Source organism: Labeo rohita, chromosome 1 (assembly GCF_022985175.1).
Source record: "Labeo rohita strain BAU-BD-2019 chromosome 1, IGBB_LRoh.1.0, whole genome shotgun sequence".
Taxonomy (NCBI): Eukaryota; Metazoa; Chordata; class Actinopteri; order Cypriniformes; family Cyprinidae; genus Labeo; species Labeo rohita.
Genome location: NC_066869.1, coordinates 35,641,735 through 35,662,300, shown reverse-complemented (window position 1 = coordinate 35,662,300; position 20,566 = coordinate 35,641,735). Strand labels below are relative to the sequence as shown.

Sequence of the window (20,566 nt, the reverse complement as noted above, 5' to 3'; positions counted from 1 at the left end):
CCCAAAATTTTGGACAGTAGTGCATATTGTCACAAAACATTTCTATTTCGAATAAATGCTGTTTTTATAACTTTTTATTTCTTAAAGAATCCTGAAAAAAGTATCACAGAAAAAAAAGTTTCCAACATTGATAATAAATTAGCATATTAAAATGATTTCTGAAAGAGCACGTAACAGTGAAGACTGAAGTAATTATGCTGAAAATTCAGCTTTTTTTAATCACAGGGATAAATTATATTTTAAAATATATTAAAATAGAAAACTATTATTTTAAATTGCAATATTATTTCACAATACTTTTTTCACAATTACTTTTTTCTGTATTTTTGATCAAATAAATGCAGCTTTGATAAGCATTAAAAACTTCTTTAAAAAGCATTACAAATCTTAAAGCTCCCAAAGTTTTGAATTTCAGTAAATAAATAAATATATTATTTCCCCCCAGGATTTTTTGAAGTATATAAAGTACAAAATTACTTTATTAAAAAATTACTGACCCCTTTATATTATAATAGATAGTTATTCATAACAAAATCATTTTCTGTCAGTAGCTTATAATAAGGTATCACTTTTTATTTCAGTGAATATTTCTAAGTATTTTTTTTAAAATTCATTTCTGTATAGCTAAGTCCTGAAAAAGTCCTTAAAAAAATCATCACTGTTTTTGCAAAAAAAAAAAATAAGTAAAATATTTTGTGACACTACCAATTACAGGCTATTAAATTTAAATTTACCATGTATTTCACCATGTATAAAATGTCCCCTAACTGACAGGAATCAATAGAAATATGTGTTAGCCAATCAGAAAACATGTAGGTGGCTCTCTGCCAATGGCATGAGTGTTGGGCGGGCTTACTTGTTTGTCAGAATAATGTCAAAGATCTCTTTTTTCATCTTTAAGATTCATTGTACACAATTTTAGAGCGTCAAATGTAACAAGGATGGAAATACAAGACATGAGATTTCATTGCTACAGTGTTTATTTTCCCTCAGTCATTTATAGCTGAATTGTCAGATAAACGGAATAAGTCTCTGAAATCTTTAACAAAATATAACCAATATTTACAGTAATTGTATTAAAAATACAAAAGTAGTTACAGACTTTGCCAGTTGTCTTTGTAAAAGACGTAGAAATACATGTGATTCTTATAGATTTGGCTGGGCAGAAACACAAGCGATACATTTGAACTATCACAAACTCATGACATTCTAAGTAAAATACACTGTTGTAAGCATTTACTGACCATAATATGACCACCTATTATCTATGTAACAACTATAATTTATATATTTTTGACTACAATCTCTTGCTTCTGAAAATCTGTGCAACAATTCATGATTTGTGCTATACACTCAGATAGTCAGAAACAATGGTACTGACAGATAAAATTAAATAAAAATACAAAACATAAAATCTTTTCAAACAGAAACTTGTGGGAACATTTGGAAAGTTTTAGGAGCACGATCAGGCATGTTAAAATGACCATATACTCATGAGTAACATAAAAACACTAATATCAGCACAGAGTAGACGTCTGAGACGATTGAGGTTTGTGAGAGGCAGCTGCTCAGTCTTTTCTTTGTCTTCAAGTGTCCAAAGAGATCTACATCTCCCTCTGTGATTAATTTCAACACTCCCTCTCACACGTACAACACACACACTTTTTTTTTTTTTTAAACATGTGACGTACTATAGTAACATTGCAGATTAAAACTTTAATTGAAATAATACTGTTTCTATGGTTTTGTAACACTGATATTGCATCATGTGCAACACCTCTCATCATGCTATACTTAGAATGAGACTGTGAGCTTTGTTTGTTCCTTCTTGCCTTTGTTTTGCAGAACTTATGTTAAAAGTGCCAACATTTTATCTGCTCCTGTCCTCATTCACAGTGATCTCCATTAAGGTCCAAAATGCACTGCTGTAGTTCAGTCCATGGCCACAATTGCATATCAACTGTCATGTGAATGTTGTCAAACTTTGGGACAGAGATGTGAAGTGTCTCTTATTAAACCGCAGATATTTGCTCATTTTCTGTAGAGAAGAAAGACAAAATAAGAGCTTGAGTTAGAACATTAAAACCATAAAACTGAAAATTAAAACCATTTTTAAAAATCCATTAAATGAAATGAAGTGAACATTATCTGAAATAAATAAAAACCTTATTTATTTATTTATTTGCTTGCTTGTTTGTTTATTTGCCAGTATTTATTCATTTTCTGACAATAAAGAACTTGACTTATTATTTCCAAATATATTAAAAAAAAAAAAAAAAAAAAAAAGTAAGAAATAAGATAGTTTTAACAGATGGGCAAATATCCTGTCTCATGACCAGGGTTATTTCTTGTTAAACTAAAACTGAAATTACAACCATAAAAAAAATGAAATAAAGTAAACATTATCTGAAACAAATAAATACATAAACATATTTGTTTGTTCATGTATTTATTTGTAGATATTTGCTTGTTTTCTATAGAGGGGAAAAAAAAGACAAAAAGACAAAATAGGAACTTGTTATTTCCAAACTTTAAAAAAAATAGTAAAAAAATTAGATAGCTTTAACAGATGGATAGATATTGTGTCTTATGACAAGGGTTATTATTATTAATCTAAAACTGAAATTAAAACCATAAAAAAAAAAACATGAAAAAATAAACATTATCTGAAAAAAAAAAAAAAAAAAAAAATACCTGAATTTATTTATTTGTTTATTTATTTGTAGATATTTGCTCATTTTCTGTAGAGGGGAAAAAAGACAAAATAAGAGCTTAACTTATTATTTCTGAATATTAAAAAAAAACTTTAAAAAAAAAAACATTGTCTCATATGACCAAGGTTATTATTGTTAAACTAAAACTGAAATTAAAACAATAAAAAAACATCCATTACATGAAAAAGTAAACATTATCTGAAATAAATTAATAAATAAATATGCATATATTTGTTTGTTTTCTATAGAGAAAAAAATTCATTACATGAAACAGTAAATTATCTGAAATAAATACATAAATTTAATAATTTATATGCAGATATTTGCTTGTTTTCTGTAGAGGGAAAAAGACAATATAAGCTTGACTTATTTCCAAATATAACAATAAATAAATAAGTTAGTGAAAAAAAAAAAAATTAATAAGATTGGACAGATACTGTGTCTCATGACCAGGGTTATTATTGTTAAACTAAAACTGAAATTAAAACCATTAAAAAAAAATCAATTACATGAAATAAAGTAAACATTATCTGAAATAAATAAATACATAAATGTATTTATTTGGAGGTAAAAAGAAGACTAAATAAGAGCTCAACCTTATATTTCCAAATACTAAGAAAATAGTATAAAATGTATGCCACAGTGAAAAATAACACTGCTCATTAACAATACAGATTATTTTCATATTTCATTTTACAATTAGCAATGTGCAGAATTGCTTTTTAATTGTTTTTCCTATTTATCATAAACTCAAAATATGATTCAGAACATTTTATTTTCTATGCAAAAATTCCGTAATTGTTAATCTACATATTTCTTTCTTGGCTGTTGTTTAATAAGCTGAATGACTATCCAAACAATAAATTACATAAATGTATGTAAATTAGTTAGTTGTTAGTTGTTACTTCATAATCAAATACTCACCATCCGGTTGTGTTCGTCGCGGTGACTGGCAGTGGTTGTATGCTGGCAATCTACTGGATGGGTGGAGTGGAGGAGGATCACATGACCTTTTAAGGAATCGAGACCTCTGCAGAGCTGCTGTGTAATCTGGTGGGCGTCGCCCATGTGCGTGACTGTGGCTGTCTGCCTCAGCCAATGACAGAGCAGTATAACCAGGTGGTGTGGGCGGTGGCTCTCTAAAACGTCCATCCCTCCGATTTGGAGTATTCTTGCTTGCGTTTGGAGTCTCGTCTTTCCCACCTCTACGTTTTATCGTTCCTGTGTCTCCTTCCAATTCATCGGCCCAGTAACCAGTAGGTGTTGTCACGTGACTACGTCCCATCCCTTCTGAAAGTGTCTCCCAGCTGCGATTGTCATAATAACCCACACGCGGTGGAATACTTTGGATGTTGTCATGGGAACCACTGGAACAGGACGTCCAACTGCCACGGCCACTGTCTGCTGCATCCAATGATGCACGGTCACACTGATCCTGAGTCAAGGAGTAGGACCTGAGAGAAAGAAATACAGAGAGACTTTAAAAATAAGGTACTAGACCAATTATACTGACTGAAGACAACTTTGTAACTTTTTAGACAGAATTTTTTAACTATATATATATATATATAAAAATATATCTTACCCCAGGCTTATTTGGTCAGGTTCAGCTCTACGTGCGCTGAGTGGGTGTGCAAGCATATGGGGCTGAGTATGGGTGTGGTCATCAACCATGATGAGATCAGAGGAGGAGGAGCTTAACAAACTCAGCTGATCTGATGCTTCACTCACCACTAACTGTGGGGCTAAAAAAAAAAAAAAAAAAAAAAAAAATTAAATACATAAAATTATATATATAAATGTATTAAATTAAATATATAAAATTAAATATATACAATACATTTTATTAATTAATTCTTACACTGTTTCATTAGAATATGCATTTCTTAAACATCACTTATTACAAAAACTATGTATCTTTACACATTGTATAATGCAACATTCAATATGCAATATGATAAACAAGTAAATCAATTCAAATTAAAACATTTAAAAAACAAAAATTGTATAACAGACATACTATAGACGGTCCAAATTTTCAATAATTTCATGTCATCTTGATCAGCTTTTTTTTTTTGCAAGTCATAATTTATTATAATAATTACAGCTAAGTTAACAAAAACTTAATTCTTTTTATAGCAATTTAAAGCAGATTCTGAAACTCAAATGAATCATTACATACCCATTTCAGTTCATTACATACAGATATCAATTTAAATTTTGAATTGCACTTTATTTTGCAGTATGCTAACTTAGTGTGACGACACTGTACTTAATGGGAACCCTGGGTATTAATACTTGTATGGCTTAATATAATGTTATTTATTGTCCCTTATTAAAATATTTAGTAGTATGGTGGGGCGCTGTTTTTTCAGTGATGTAAAATGGTTGCACTCAGTGAGCTACTGGCATTACCTGTTGCTATTTTTACCTCAACACAACTCAGAATACACAACTCGGGAAATAAAATACTGGTACAATGACCACAGCTACTGAAAGAGCTTACAGGTGGCGATGGATAGGGTTGGGTATCGTTTGAATTTTATTGATTTCGATTCTGATTCTGCTTATCGATTCCGGTTTTTAATAATTCCTAGTTTTGATTCCAATAACATTAAAAAGTCAATAAAAAAATATAAGGCCAAACATTTTTATTCTGTATTTTGACAAAGCTTTCTGTTGCAGCTGAATAACATGAGCAAAAATCAGCAGCCTACAGGATACTAGGGCCTAAGAGGAACATTTGCCTATTTTTTTTTTTTTTTTTTTTGGCTTTTTTATGCCTTTATTTGATAGGACAGTGTAGCTTGACAGGAAGCGAAGTGGGAGAGAGAGAAGGGGGTGGGATCGGGAAAGGTCCACAAGCCGGGACTTGAACTCGGGTTGCCCACAGGGCAATGGCGCTATATGTCTACGTACTAACCACAAGGCTATTGGCGCAGACATTTGCCTATGGTTTTAACAACAACAACAACAACGAAAAAAAAAAAACACCACGGCAAAAACAACTAATAAATGACCAATATAAATTTCGAACATTAAATTTTTAAGAGCAAGTAAACAGTCAGCAATAAAAGAGGAACAAGAAAATAAATTAGCAATAGCGTAAATAAATACAATTGAACAAATTACAGGTATAGAAATTTAAATCAAAAGCTTAAAAACACTGCAACACTAGTTTTTTTTTTTTTTTCCATAAATAAAATATAGACTTACTCATTAAACCATCATCAAATTTACAAAAGATATTCAAGATCAGTGAATTATTTTTTGCTCCTGCAAAATCCTGCAGCACTTTATTAGGCCGCTGTCTCTTTAACATCAAAAAATAGTTACACTTGCACTTTTTCTCAACTGTTTACTTTCACTTTCGCCAAAAATTGGCTGTGTTTATGACGATGTACTGACGCATTTTGTGAGTATATGTAAAAGAAGTCAGATTCAGCCCGGAAAGACCTTTCCTGCAGTGGAAATGCACGGGATGGTTCATGAACGGACACAGGCCGGGAACCCGTGCTAGGACTGCGCTTAAATCATTTCATTTTAAACTTTAAAATAGAAAACGTATAAAATCCTTCAGTGGCTGCGGCATCATGACAAGCTTCGCATGTTTACATCCTGCCAGGATGGTATCTAGTGTTTCTTGTCTCTGCCGTTTGTAAGCTCTTTCGGTATCTGTGTTTTACTAAAAGCCTCATCAGCGCTAAAGTGGAGAGAACAAAGATGCGAGTCTTTAGGAAGTTTTATTTGTCCACAGGCAAATAAATCGCTAGGAAAGCAGTGATGACTTATATCGCTTCTCTTGTTCCCCTCAACTGAAAATTACAACCAAAAGCCGCACAATGTAGCACTGTATCAGTATTTTATTATGCGAGTTGCTTATTCAGAGTTATGTTGCTTTAGCTCCAGTAGCTCCCCGAATGCAAAAAAATTTACATCATCAAAACAACCGCACCCCCATAGTCCAAAATATGTATAAAATAATGTGGATTCTTTAAATAACATAAATCTTTCATGGGTTTTCAACTATATACTTCAATAACAGACATCTTCTACGTATATTAAGTCAGACAAGTCTTAATACCCAGAGTTTCCTTTAAGAAAAGACTGAGTAACATAAGGGAATACTTCAGGTTTAGTACCTAGCTATTATATTACATACACAGCAAAAAACATGTAGAACAGAGGACTGCAAAATACAGTGCTACCCACTACTCTTGAACCAATTCTCATCACCAGTACATACCTTTTCTCGGTGTGCTGTGAGGTGAGGTACGTGGAGAGGAGAGTAGAGATGAAGTATTTGACTGGCTGTCCTCAGGTGGCTTTCGCTGTCTGTCCCGCCCTTCTTCTAAAAGAGACAAAATCTTATGAAAAGACTGAGGTGACTGAGCACTTACATAGACAAAAACCTGATCTCACTACAAACAAAACTTACAAGTCACCAGCAGAGGGCACTCTAATGATAGCAGATAATTTGTGTAAGTAAAACAAAAGAAAGCTCTTACCGAATGGTGGTAGGTCTTTGCTAAGTGATTTCTTGCGACCATGATTTCCATTAGTTTGCTGTGGAGTGGTGCTTCTTTGACCGACAGGAGATACATCCACTCGCCTCCTATCACCTGAGTTCTTCATTGCTGAAACCACAATCACAAACACATACAACTTTAACAGGGCCCTTTTTTGACACCACACCTGCGATTTTTTAACAAACATAAAATGAGTAGGTCTTTTATGCATTACTGTTGTATTGTTTTCTCAAGATAACAACTGAGAACATAAAAGACGACAACTAGACATTTATAATTAATTACTCTTAATATTGTTCAAAACAATCAATGAAATCCAAAAGGCAATGTAATGGCTTTCTAAAAATGTGTGTGCAACTCACTTGAGCTGCTGGCAGGCTCACACTGCAAAGAGAGTTCATGGAGTTTGTCCTCATCACTCTCGTGTGAGTGCGTGTCCAGATACTGCCGCACGCGTCTGCTCATCATCTCCACCTCATAGAGTTTTTTAGCGCTGAGAAAGGAGCTCCGCCTCCCCTTCCTCTTCCCACCCATTGTTCCAATGTCAGAGAGAGAAGAGCTGCTCACCTGACTTAGAGACCTACATGCATTAGAACAAAAGAAACAGTGAATTCAAAATGTCCTTACTGAGCATGTCAAATCAACAGTGGAAGTTACTAAGATGAGTAGATGAATCAGCCAGAGAATTTTGCTGGGGAATTAAGACCATTTTTAACATGCACAAAGAAAATAATTGAGAAAAGTGACTATTTTAGAAATCTACAGGTTAATGAAATATATATATGTCTGGAAAGTAGGGATGTACATGAGTAATCAGGTACTCAATTCTGCAACTAAACTGCGACTTCAATGGGGATCAACGGGTTGAAGGTCCAAACTGCAGTTTCAATGCAGCTTCAAAGGGCTCTACATGATCCCAGCCATGTGACCTTTCCAACGTGGCTAGCTGGAGACTAGTCGTGACTAGTGAGCTAGTGCAAGATGAGTAAATTTTAAGAAGAAAATGACAGATCATTCCACTATATAAGACCCTTATTACTCGGCTGGGATCGCCCTTTGAGGCCCAATGAAACTGCATTTTATTTTGCACCTTCAGCCAACTGGTCCCTGTTGAAGTCCACTATAATGGAGAAAAATCCTGGAATGTTTTCCTCAAAAACCTTAATTTCTTTTTGACTGAAGCAAGTCAGTCATGAACATCTTAGATAACATAGGGGTGAGTAAATTATCAGAAAATTTTAATTCTGGAGTGAACTAATCATTCATTTATGTATATATTATTATTTTTTTTAACAGAAAAGCATTTTAAATTGGTAGTCATGATGCAACATGAGTAAATACAAAAGAAATACATCTACATTAGAGTACTCCACTACATTACTCTATGCCCATTCCTACTTAAGTAGCAAAAATACTTTTATACGATCACATAAATCATTGTTGAAAACACTCATAACAAAAATGCATGCCTTTCCAGACAATGACAATGAGCGTTTAGGAGAAGGAAGTCAAAAATGAGATTTTACATACGCAGTGCAACTAAAACAAACTAGACTACCGAGGGAAGCGTTAGTGTGGTTTAGTATCACACAGCAAAAAATGATTGTTAATATAACGTGAAAGAAGGAAAGAGAGAAAGACAGCAGCAATCCCACTTACCCAAGACTTCTCCACTTTTTCTTCCTAAAACAGTGCCACGAAGTGCCAAAGAACAAGAAAATTAAGAGATTGAATAAAAGGAGACATAAGACACTAGTGCTTAGACAGTGAAGCCCACAGAGCAAAGGCCCAAAAAACAAGAAGTCCAGTAAGACACCAAGCACAAAAATGACCGTGAGCAGAAACTATCAGCAGTGGATATACGCCACACTGTTCAAGAAACTACCTCGGTCCCAATCCCTGCCTACAAAGGAAACATCTTAAAGCATCACAGATATGGATCTTAATTGACTTTAATGTGTACACTACCAGTCAAAAGTTTTTGAGCAGTAAGATTTTTAATGTTTTTAAAAGAACTATGACTAAAAATTATACTTAATTGACTCCAAGCTTTTGAATGCTATAGTATAATGTTAAAAAAAAAAAAATTATTTCAGATAAATGCTAATCTTTGGATCTTTCTAGTCCTCATAGAATCTTGGGGAAAAAAAAAAAAAAAATTAAATATTGATAATAATAAAAAAAATGTTTCTTGATCAGAAAATCAGTCTATTAAAATAATTTCTGAAGGATCATGTGACACTGAAGACTGGAGTAATGATGCTGAAAATTTAGCTTTTAAAATCTATTCAAATTTAAAAAAGTTATTTTAATTGAAAAAATATTTCAAAATGTTACTGTTTTTGCTCTACTTTGGATCAAATATATGCAGGCTTGGTGAGCAGAAGAAAATTGTATTTTTTAAAATCTTAGGTAGTGTATCTTTTAATGTAGAGGTAAAAAATATTTTTTTTTAGTTTTGATTACTATGGATGAATAATGTTACAAATTAAATTAATAAATAAAGATTATTTAACCCTCTTTGTGTGTATATGTATTTTTACACTTTATATCAAGTCTCCTGTATGGAGTGCTATTTGTGTGGCATGCACTTCCCCATCTAGTATATTTCAAATCGGTCACTAATAAAAATCGGTTGCATTTCCTGTGCAGGTAGCAACGCAGCTCAGTAAGTTTTAAAAATCACCTAGTGTGTCCGTGTAATTATGCTTTTATTATAGGTTTTATTGATGTTATGTGTTTGTATGTATGAAATATCATTGCTGAATAAGCGTACACTTTGTAAGTGAGTGTACCTAGTCTTAAAAAGCAATGCAGGGTCCATGGTGATGGAAGCCATTCGAACCACGTGTCTGATCTCTCGGGCAATCATCCTCAACTTCTCAAAATTCACCAGACCGTCCACCTTGGAGTTGTTGCCTACAAGCACAGGAGTTTGACCGATTCATACTTCATATTCAAACCAAATTCCAATTTATTAGGCAAGAGGAACAGAGAAAGGTGTACATTACCCTCATGAAGAAAGGTGAGGTCTTTCTTAATGACAGGAAACAGAGGGATGACCGGTGGCTGAAGGTTGTGTTTGTTGAGGAGGTTGCGGTATTTGGCCATATTGCGAGAAGGGTCAAAAACATCCTGTAATTCTGCAAGAAGCTTCTCATATTTTCCAGGCAACCGTTCCCATGTAGATCTCAACCGAGCGACCGGTGCTAAATTGAACCCACTGCAAGACACACAGATAGACAAGGATAAACGAAGGTCTTACAAGTTTGGATTGACATGAGGGTAAGTAATTAATAAGAATTTTCATTTTTGGGTAAACTATCCTTAACAGACACTTAAACTTTACCTAATTATGGCAAACATGGAGTTGAAGTTCTTGCAGTCACGGCAGTGAAGGGCAATCTTTATAAAGTGCTTGATGATCTTCACTCTTTTGGCCAGGTTGGTTTCCTGTACTATCTCTGTGGCCACCCAGAAGGTCTCCTGGTTTACAAGACCCTCAAAATTGCGCAGGTTGGTGGGAGGCTCTTGTGGATGAAGCTTAAAGAGGTCACTGATGTAATCTGTTGGTTCAATGCTAGAGAAAAGCAGATAGTTTCGTGCTGAGAGCTGATTGGCTATCTCCATGGAGCTCAAGGACAACAAAGGGACCACAGATTCTCGTTGCATCTCCTGTGCTTCCACATCCGAACACAGCGTTTCTGTCTCCATGTTGCTCTTCAGGTAGTACCTGACAAAGCAGAAAAAAAACAGCCATCATATATAAAACCAAAACACCAAAATCACCATCTCAAATGTTAAAACTAAGCTTAAGACCAAACCTGGCACTCAGCTGTATCCTGTCGGCCAGTTTAGAAAGTTGATCAGGTAGCCGTCTCTGTTTAATAACTCCCTCCTGTGTGACTGACACCTCACACAGCGAATAGGCTTCAGGACTTGCCGTTAAGCCAAACTCTCGCATTGCCTGATTGGCTGCCTCTCTTGCTGTGGTGTCCCTATTGATCAGTAAGTAACGACTCTGTTGGTCTGCCTTGAAAACACGCAGCACCTGGTCTTGCAATTCTGTGGATGAAAGAAGTCAACAAACAAACCATTAAATAACTGTCTAGGAAGTATGTAAACCTCAATCAGAACTAGGATCCGAACATTCCTGCATAGCACAGATTACATGCAACTTCTAGAACTATATTAGGTAAACGAACGTGGTAGATGCCTATGAGAACAAGTCAAATGAAAAGAAATGAAAGGAACCCTAACAGCAGAGACAAAGAGGTTAACTGGGGATCCAGATCAAGCAGAAGTCAGAGGAGGCGTCTTGGCACTAATGAAAATAAAGTATGTACACTCAGAGTGAAGTAGAGGTCACAAGGAGACTATTTCTGTGAAGACAGAACTTTGAGTTTTATTGGAAAGCTGAGCTGTCAAAAGTACAGGTTCTTCAGTAACGTGTTAATACTAAAATGAAAATATAATGTTACGACAATATCCGACAATTGCACATCTAATATTTATCCAATTTTGCATTTATTCAAATTTATATTGCTGGTCAAGGTTGAAAATGATGTGATATAAACAATCAAGCAGTTCATATTTGTTAAACAGTTTATTGTTTTTACTGTTACTATTACTTTTGCGATTGAAAGCAATGTTTACTTTCGGAAACACTTTAAGGCAATGCTAAGCATGAACAGAAGCTACAGAAAGAGAGCTGTAAATAAAAAGACAAAGCAGTAAGAGTGGTACATCAATCAAAGTCTGAAAAACAGAAATGTAATTTAATTACACGACTTGGCCCAGTGGCAAGTTTAGCAGATCGCACCAAGTACATCAATCTACACAGACAGGTCAATGAAATAAACCAGAGACAATGTAATGAAGTGTGGATATAGTCCCACGGCCTTAAGGCATTTTTAATTTGACCCAGAGCATGAGTCAGGCTTGCCAGACAACTGGCAAAACAGTCTACTGGCAAAAAAAAAAAAAAAAAAAAAAAAAAAAAAACATGGCAACAGTGCTACACCCCTTTTTACTTTCAAGAAAAAGAGAACTTCCCTTAAGTCTTTTTTTAATCAAGTGACAGATTATTCATGGTGATACCCCTGTGTGAAAACATTGCCACTGACTCAAGTTCGCAAAAATGAAAATATCTGTACAAGAGAGACACTATATAGAGCTAAAAAGATCAGAAGAACAGAGAGAAAGAAATACAGTCAACTAGATAAAACTGTATTACAGATACTGAGAGAGAGAGACAGGCAATTACGGTATCTAGGAAGACGAACAGCTATCTGGAGAGACGAGTGGAACTATACGAGAGGTGTCTAAAAAGACGAGCAGAACCGCAGCAGTGCACAAATACTCACGAGTAAATCCAGGTGCTGTGAGCAAGGAGAGGGTAGCGGGATCATTAGTACAATCGCACAAATATAACAAAAGGAAAGGAACACAAAAAGCAGCAGAGTGGAATGCATTTATGAGCAGAAAATTATAGCAAAGGTGCTGTATGTAGAACAGAGCCAGTTCATGTGCAGCATTATATTGTATGTTAAAATACAGTAAACAGTTATTAGGTTTGAACAATCATCTAAAAAAAAAAAGTTGTGAAGTTCAAAAGGTGCTATGCAAAATCATTTTTTTGTGTGCCTAAGTGTCTATACAGTTGAAGTCAAAAGTTTATATACACCTTTCAGAATCTGCAAAATGTTGCATTATTTTACCAAAATAAGAGGGATTTTACCCCTTTCCAACAATGACTGTATGATTTTGAGATCCATCTCTTCACACTGAGGGACTCACATGCAACTATTACAGAAGGTTCAAATGCTCACTAATGCTACAGAAGGAAAATCGATGCATTAAGAGCTGGGAGGGTGAAAACTTTTGAACAGAATGAAGGTGTGCACATTTTTCTTATTTTGCCTAAATATCATACATTTTTTTCCATTTAGTACTGCCCTTCAGAGGCTACAGAAGATACTTACATGTTTCCCACAAGAGAAAATAAGTGACATTTTCCCTGATCTTCAAATTCAAAAAGTATTTACAATTAATGCATTGTGTTTCCTTCTGGAGCATCAGTGAGCGTTTGAACCTTCTGTAATAGTTGCATAAGAATCCCTCAGTTGACCTCAGTGTGAAAAGATGGATCTCAAAATCACACATGCTGAAAAAACACAGAATTTGTGAGACCTGTAGGATTTTTTTGAAGAACAGCAGGCAGTTTATCTGTTCAGGACAAACAAGGGACTTGTGAACAACTACAAAAAATAAAAAAATAAATAAATAAAAAAATAACATGCATTTTGTGTGATTCCTCTTATTTTGGTAAAATTGACATTTTGCAGATTCTCTCTCTCTATATATATATGTGTGTGTGCTATATATAGAGAGACACACAAACAAACATATACAGTACATATAAGCACACACACTATTGAGATAAGATATATAATTATATTACATTAATATCTTAAGATGATTTTTGAGTATGCATTTGAGTATTCTATATGCTTTTACCTGGTGGCTGTGTACTGTAGTCAATGATGCGTTGCTGGCCTTGGGCCAGGTCAGGGTTACTGGATGAGAGATTTCCACTGACTGCCATAGTGGGCTGAGACTGTTTGTTCTGGCGTAATCCCACAATGCTGTCATCCTGAGTCTGCCCTAACCCGAGGTCACTATACAACAAAAGCACAATGACTCAGCATGACTCGGTAGGAGGTGAACAATAATCAGAATTTCACATGCGTCAAAAGCAGTGGATGTGAAATTAGCACTGCTGTTCATTCTCCTTCAGGACTTGAAATAGTCAGCAATAGTGTCAGAAGTATGTGTGCTTGCTTGTATACCTGTAAGGTTTCTGAGGTAGGATGCTCATGCGTGTCTTGTCTAGAATCTTCATGAGTTTGTTTCGGCCGCCCATTGTGTGCGCTTTGACCTTCTTGCTGACCTTTTCTTGACCTATTACATCAGAACCAGCCCCAAGTTCAGGTACAGAATAACGGCTATTTTTCTTTCCGTCACCAATCTTTGGAAGATGAGGAACGCCGTTTTTCCTTTCCTCTGCCACTCTGGCCACCAGCTCCTTGAAGACTAAGAAGAATAAAAGTAAGTAAATGACAAGAAAAACAAATTGATTTTTATCAACAGCTTGTGTTTATTGAGAGGTGTACAGACGTAGGAATCTCACCCAGGAGGTTGGTTTTGACACTCATACAGAGCTGTGTATTGTTTTTGAGAATTTCGGTTGCTTTGGACAACTGCACGTTCTCAAACGTCTGCCCATTCACCTCTAATATCTGCATGAGTGTGAAAGATTAGATAAGGAAAAAAAGTGTAAAGAATATGCTTCAGCATCTTAATACTGCTTTATAATGAGGTTTCAAAGGTGTCACCTGGTCTCCACGTTTGAGCCCCGCTTCCTCTGCTTTGCTACCAACTTCCACGCTGCTGATAAAGAGGCGCGTTCCTCGTTCAGCTCCTCCAATAAGTGTGAAGGGGAGGGGCATCTCTCGTGCAGGCCTATTTATAGTAATCACTCTGGGTTTGGCTTTAGCAGCACAAGCTATGTTGAGCAACCGCAACTGACCTGTCATTTTCTGTTTGGATAAACAGAGGAAGTTAATACCGATGCATGTCTGATAAAGTGATGACTAATGCATGTATTAAATATGCATTAAAGTAATGCTTGCATGCTGTTTCACCTCTCTTTCCAGATTGCTCTGGAACTCCTCCAAAAAGCTGGTCATATCAGGATCTCCTTCAAAGTCACTGAAATGATTGTTCACCCATAATAACACAACTCGGGTCACCTGATTAGAGGAGAGAGGAAAGAACCATGAGTCCTGTCCAGTTGAAGCTTAAAGGATTGTTTCACCCAAAAAAAAATAAAATTAGTCCATGATTACTCACCCTCGAAGCATCCTAGATATATACGACTTTTTTCTTTCAGACAAATCCAAACTGAGTAATTTTAAAAAATGTCCTGTCTCTTCCAAGCTTTATAATGGCAGTGGATGGGTGTTTTTGTTCAACAGTCCAAAAGAAGTCCAATAAAGCGCATCCATTCACAATAAAAAGTTAAAATTAGGGGGGTGAATAAAGGCCTCCTGCAGTGAATTGATGTGTTTTTGTAGGAACAATATCCATATTTAAAACATTACAAACAGTTTTCTCTAGCTTGCGATAACTGTCAAACGCGCAAGCCGTTCTGGGCGGATGATATACGATGTCAGCGTAGCACATGTGCCAGTGAGAATATGCTAGTCTCGCGAAAACCAACGTTTGTTTACAGGAACAAAATCAACAAGGAACAGGAACAAGGAATCAAAGTTTCTATACTTCAGCAAAAGAAAACCAGTCTCCTCTTGGCTTATATTGAAATCCTCTGACATTTTTCTTTATCAATCCTCATTATATACTTAATTCATGACCGGTATTTTGTTTTGCTCTCTCCTTTGCACTTCCATGTTCGTCACTTCTCACCACCGCATTCGCTACACATACATCATCCGCTGGAATGCCACTCTCTTATGAACGTACGTACAACAGTTAGTGGAACAAAGTGAAAACTCTCTTAAATATGGATATTTTACAAAAACGCATCGATTCGCTTTTATTCACCCCCCAGAGCCATGTGAGGCGCTTTTTATTATGGATGGAAGCACTTTATTAGGCTTCTTTTAGACTGCTGAAAAAAAACATCCACCCACTGCCATTCTACAGCTTGGAAGACCCAAGGCATTTTTTAAAACAACTCCCATTAGATTCGACTGAAAGAAGAAAGTCATGTACACCTAGGATGTCTTGAGGGTGAGTAAATCATGGGCTAATTTTCATTTTTGGTTAGCTAACCCTTTACTGTGTGCTTCTTTAAAAAAAAGACTTATTCAGTCACACTACCTTGTCCCGTAAACTGGGGTCATTAAACCAGTCCAGAAGTCTCTGTCCTAAAATCAGAGGACTAGGCAGGAAGGTACGATAGGTCAACAGGAAGTCCTCAATATATGTGGGGTCGACAATTGAATGATCCTCCACCAAGTGCTGCATCAGCCTTTCAGCAGTACCCTGAAAAGTGTACATCAGATACATCAGACATGCAAAATGTGAGGATATCAAACAATAATACAAAGGATAACATCAACAATAATACAGAAAATAATGAGAAAATCTGACATCAAAAGAGTAAAATGTAGATAGGACAACATAAGACAGAATAAACAGAGGTCAACTTAAGAAAGGTAACATTCTGAAATTCAGACAGATTATTGGCAACTTGGCAAGACAGAGTGATCTGGGAAGGGAGTTCCAAAATGTAGGGGTAACAACACTTAATGATGATACAGTGAATAAACCATACAACGCTGTTCAAAAGTTTGAGGTCAGTAAGATTTAAGATTTATTATTTTTGAGAAGTGTCTTATACTCCCCAATACTGCAAATATGTGACCCTGGACTGGTCGTGAGTAGCACGGATATATTTGTAGCAATAGCCAACAATACACTGTCAAAATGATAGATTTTTCTTTTATGCCAAAAATCATTAGGATTTTAAGTAAAGATCATATTCCATGAAGATATTTAGCAAGTTTCCTACTGTAAATATATCAAAACTTAATTTTTGATTAGTAATATGCATTGCTAAGAACCTCATTTGGACAACTTTAAAGGTAATTTTCTCAATATTTAGATTTTTCTGCACCCTCAGATTCCAGATTCTCAAATAGTTGTATCTCGGTCAAATATTGTCCTATCCTAACAAACCATAGATCAATGCTGTATGCTTATTTATTCAGCTTTCATATGATGTTTACATCTCAGTTTCAAAAAATTGACCACTATTTTGTGGTTCTGGGTCACATGTATTGTGAAATATGATTAAAATTTAAATTAACTTCTCTTTTTTTAATATATTTTATAACTTAATTTATTCCTGTTATGGAAAAGCTGAATTATCAGCAGCCTCCAGTCTTCAAAGTCTTAAAAAAAAAAAAAAAAGTGTGCAGGGGACATTCAATAGTTTTTTCTCAAAAGCTCAAAAGTATGTTCTATTAGTTCTGTGGGCTATTACATTCTCATAACATAAAAAGTCAGATTAAAATAGACCAGATTCATTAACTTCAAAACTGTAAAGCTGAAATCTTATTTCCCAGTGGAGTACCTTTTCAAGTCAATCAGATTTTTTTCAAAAGACAAAAATACCTTGACAACAATGTGTCCCTTGCGGGTGCCTGTCCGGTCGAGTTCTCTGTGTTCTTTTACCATGACGATTTCTCCTTCCTCTTCCACTCGCTGTGTGTTTTGCTCAACCTGATTAAGAATGCAGCAGTAGTCCTGCTGGGCAATACACACAAACTACACACACACACATACACAAAATGGGAATGTTAACTGGTGGCTTTTTTTATGTCAACATTTTATGCATAATTTGTGTTACAAATAAAGCTTGTATGGGGCTTTTTTTAAAGGGGTCATGTACTGAGAAACCAAAACTCCCTTGAAATTTTGACATAGAGGTCACTGCACTATAAAAAAATCCTGTAAGTTTCAGAACTCAAAACTTTCTCATTAGTCTAAAAACAGCTTATATTAAAGCAAATCTGCCAAAACAGCAGGTCGTGTGCCACTCTACACGCCTCCGCAGAAGATCATCAACACCTGCTTTTACATCAGCGCCCACCGATTTGTGCTTGTAGTGTAAATAACAAGAGGCAAACACAGTTCTACACAGAAACCAAATAATAAATATGGCTCTGAACTTCTGAGTCTACAATCCGCCATGCCTACTCAAACAGAGCGTTCTGATGAGGGGGGTCAAAACAGGACAGAAAAAAGCCCATTACTAAATTATGATGTTTTTAATGTAAAAATCTTGATCAAATTACATGGGGACCTCAGAGAACCACCATCACCACATAGATATTCAATTTGGATACAATTTCTAAACTAAAACACTACATTTACAAAAATTAAATTTACTGACATAAGCTGTTGGGTGGCTAGTTCACAATTATTCCCATCTTTAGTATATAGTCTTACCTGACAATCGTCCACTTTGGTCCTCATGACTCCAGTCATCAGCTGTTTCTCCATAGAAGGGGAGACACCAAAACTTCCACCCATACACACACTCTCACCGCTGCCATCTGGATAGATCACCTCTACTGCTCCATTCAGAATGACTGACCATGAGTCCAGCTACAACACACACACATATGCCTGTTATCAGCTGAACTCAAACGTAGAGATGAAATGCTGCAGTGGGTCCCGTCTCACCTCTTCACCGTGGTTGAGCACGATGGTTCCGGCCCGCTCCACGACGGCAAACACCATGACGGCACAGAGTTCCCTCCGCACCGAAACACTCAGACTGGCAAATGCCGGAAGCTGCTGCACAAACTCCAGTAACTGTTCTGTTTACAGAAAGAGAAATGAAAATGAAAGTGTAAATGAAAGTAGCATGGTGAATTCCCATCGATGAATAATTCAAAGCACAAAAGTGTACCGATGTCATCATCTGTACGGTCCATAGGATCTTTCTCCAGACAGTCTCTCACGATATCTCGACTCATAAGAGGGTCCGTTCCCCTCCCTACGTCCTCATCATCATCATCCTCGTCCGAGTCCACCGCTGTTTCAGGAAGCCCACTCAGATCCATGTCTCCACATTCACTCTCAGTGGCCTGTAAAATAAATCACCCGAGTATGAATTTTCAGCTGATGATGTTCATAGACATTTATGGCTGACATATGATTTATGGTATACTGTCTTTCTGTTCTTTGTGACCCGCATTTACAAATATACAAAGCAAACCACACAAATATGATTGTGTTTGTACAGACGGTGTGTCAGCACAGAAGTGTGCGTTGGCACTCTGAGCCGACCGTGTTTGTAAATGCGATGGATGTTTGTCTGTGGATGTGAAATGCTGATCTGTGGATCAAAAGGTATGTGTGCTTGATGACTGACATGAATAGGTTATGGAGAGGTGACAGATGGACCACAGAGGAGGGTGGGGGAGTCCTCTACAGGATAGGATTTAAATGTGTGTGTGTGTGTGTGTGTGTGTGTATGTCCCAGATGTTCATAATAAATCTCTGTCAGGATGCGCTTCTGTTGCAGTATGTAAGGAGATTGCTTTCTAGAGGGATAGAAACTCAGTCTCTTATCACCTGGTAAATATCTGATAGGCTGCTACTTCCTGAATCGCTGGCAATGCTGGAACGTGATTGGCTGGAGGTCATATGGGAGTGGCAACTGTCAGAGGGGTGGAGCTTGGAGAAGTCAGCAGGAAGCTGCAAGAGAAACACATATTGTTACAAAAAAAAGTCATAAAGAAACAAAAATAAGCATGTTTAAAAACAGATTTTTATTATATAAAAGAATACATTTTAGGTTAAAATGTACACTACCAGTCAAAAGTTTTTTTTTTTTTTAATGATTTTTAAAGTCTCTTCTGCTCACCAAGTCTGCATTTATTTGATCCAAAGTACAGCAAAAACAGTAATTTAAAAAAAAAAAAAAAAAAAAAAAAAAAAAAAACATTTTTACTATTTAAAACAACTGTTCTCTATTTAAATACATTTTAAAATGTAATTTATTCCTGTGAGTTAAATGCAGCATTTTTAGAATCATTACTCCAGTCACATGATCCTTCAGAAAAAAAAAAAAATAAATAATAATAATAATAATAATTATAACTGATATAATTAACTGACTCCAAGCTTTTGAATCGCATAGTGTATAATGTTATAAAACCTTTTTATTTCAGATAAATTCTGATATTTGGATCTTTCTATTCAAAGAAAAAAAAAAGTACTCAACAGTTTTACATATTGATAATAATAATCCTAAAAATGTTTCTTGAACAGCAAATCAGCATATCAGAACAATTTCTGAACGATCATGTGACAGTGAAGACTGGAGTAACGATGCTGAAAATGCAGCTTTGACCACAGGAATAAATTACATTTTAAAATATATTCAAATAGAAAGCAGTTATTTTAAATAGTAAAATATTGTAATATACAATACTACTGCTTTTGCTGTACTTTGGATCAAATAAATGCAGGCTTGGTCAGCAGAAGAGACATCTTTTAAAAAAATCTTAGTGTATACGAGGAAAATGTAAAATTTTAGGTGCTGTAATTGTTTGACTTGTCTTTTTTATTAACATTTTAAACACCTTTTAGCTTTAAGTTAATATACATTGTCCTACAGTGACAAATTAATTTTTAAAAGTACAAATATTCTATGTAGACTTCAATTAATATTAAACTAACTATACTGCATGTATAATTATATTTATATTATTGTGTAAA

The 20,566-nt window shown here is 35.4% G+C and overlaps 1 protein-coding gene across 3 annotated transcripts in view; it reads right to left on the bottom strand.

The window, feature by feature from the left end:
• Positions 1-1,120: 1,120 nt before the first annotated feature.
• Positions 1,121-20,566, bottom strand: part of rapgef2a (Rap guanine nucleotide exchange factor 2a) — a 43,848-nt gene continuing 24,402 nt past the window's right edge. Inside the window, exons 8-29 of one of the 3 annotated variants that reach the window (XM_051106918.1) lie at positions 19,418-19,540; positions 18,750-18,927; positions 18,521-18,657; positions 18,284-18,442; positions 17,447-17,599; positions 16,148-16,312; positions 14,950-15,057; positions 14,641-14,844; positions 14,436-14,544; positions 14,095-14,338; positions 13,763-13,923; positions 11,068-11,308; positions 10,593-10,976; positions 10,255-10,466; positions 10,039-10,162; positions 8,903-8,926; positions 7,606-7,823; positions 7,223-7,351; positions 6,961-7,065; positions 4,300-4,459; positions 3,639-4,168; positions 1,121-2,038 (exon numbers count right to left, since the gene is read on the bottom strand). In XM_051106918.1, the coding sequence (XP_050962875.1) occupies positions 2,013-2,038; positions 3,639-4,168; positions 4,300-4,459; positions 6,961-7,065; positions 7,223-7,351; positions 7,606-7,823; positions 8,903-8,926; positions 10,039-10,162; positions 10,255-10,466; positions 10,593-10,976; positions 11,068-11,308; positions 13,763-13,923; positions 14,095-14,338; positions 14,436-14,544; positions 14,641-14,844; positions 14,950-15,057; positions 16,148-16,312; positions 17,447-17,599; positions 18,284-18,442; positions 18,521-18,657; positions 18,750-18,927; positions 19,418-19,540 (3,894 nt within the window). In that variant the 3' untranslated portion in view covers positions 1,121-2,012. The remainder of the gene's footprint in view (positions 2,039-3,638; positions 4,169-4,299; positions 4,460-6,960; positions 7,066-7,222; positions 7,352-7,605; positions 7,824-8,902; positions 8,927-10,038; positions 10,163-10,254; positions 10,467-10,592; positions 10,977-11,067; positions 11,309-13,762; positions 13,924-14,094; positions 14,339-14,435; positions 14,545-14,640; positions 14,845-14,949; positions 15,058-16,147; positions 16,313-17,446; positions 17,600-18,283; positions 18,443-18,520; positions 18,658-18,749; positions 18,928-19,417; positions 19,541-20,566) is intronic. The other 2 variants (XM_051106920.1, XM_051106929.1) reach the window with 2 other exon arrangements.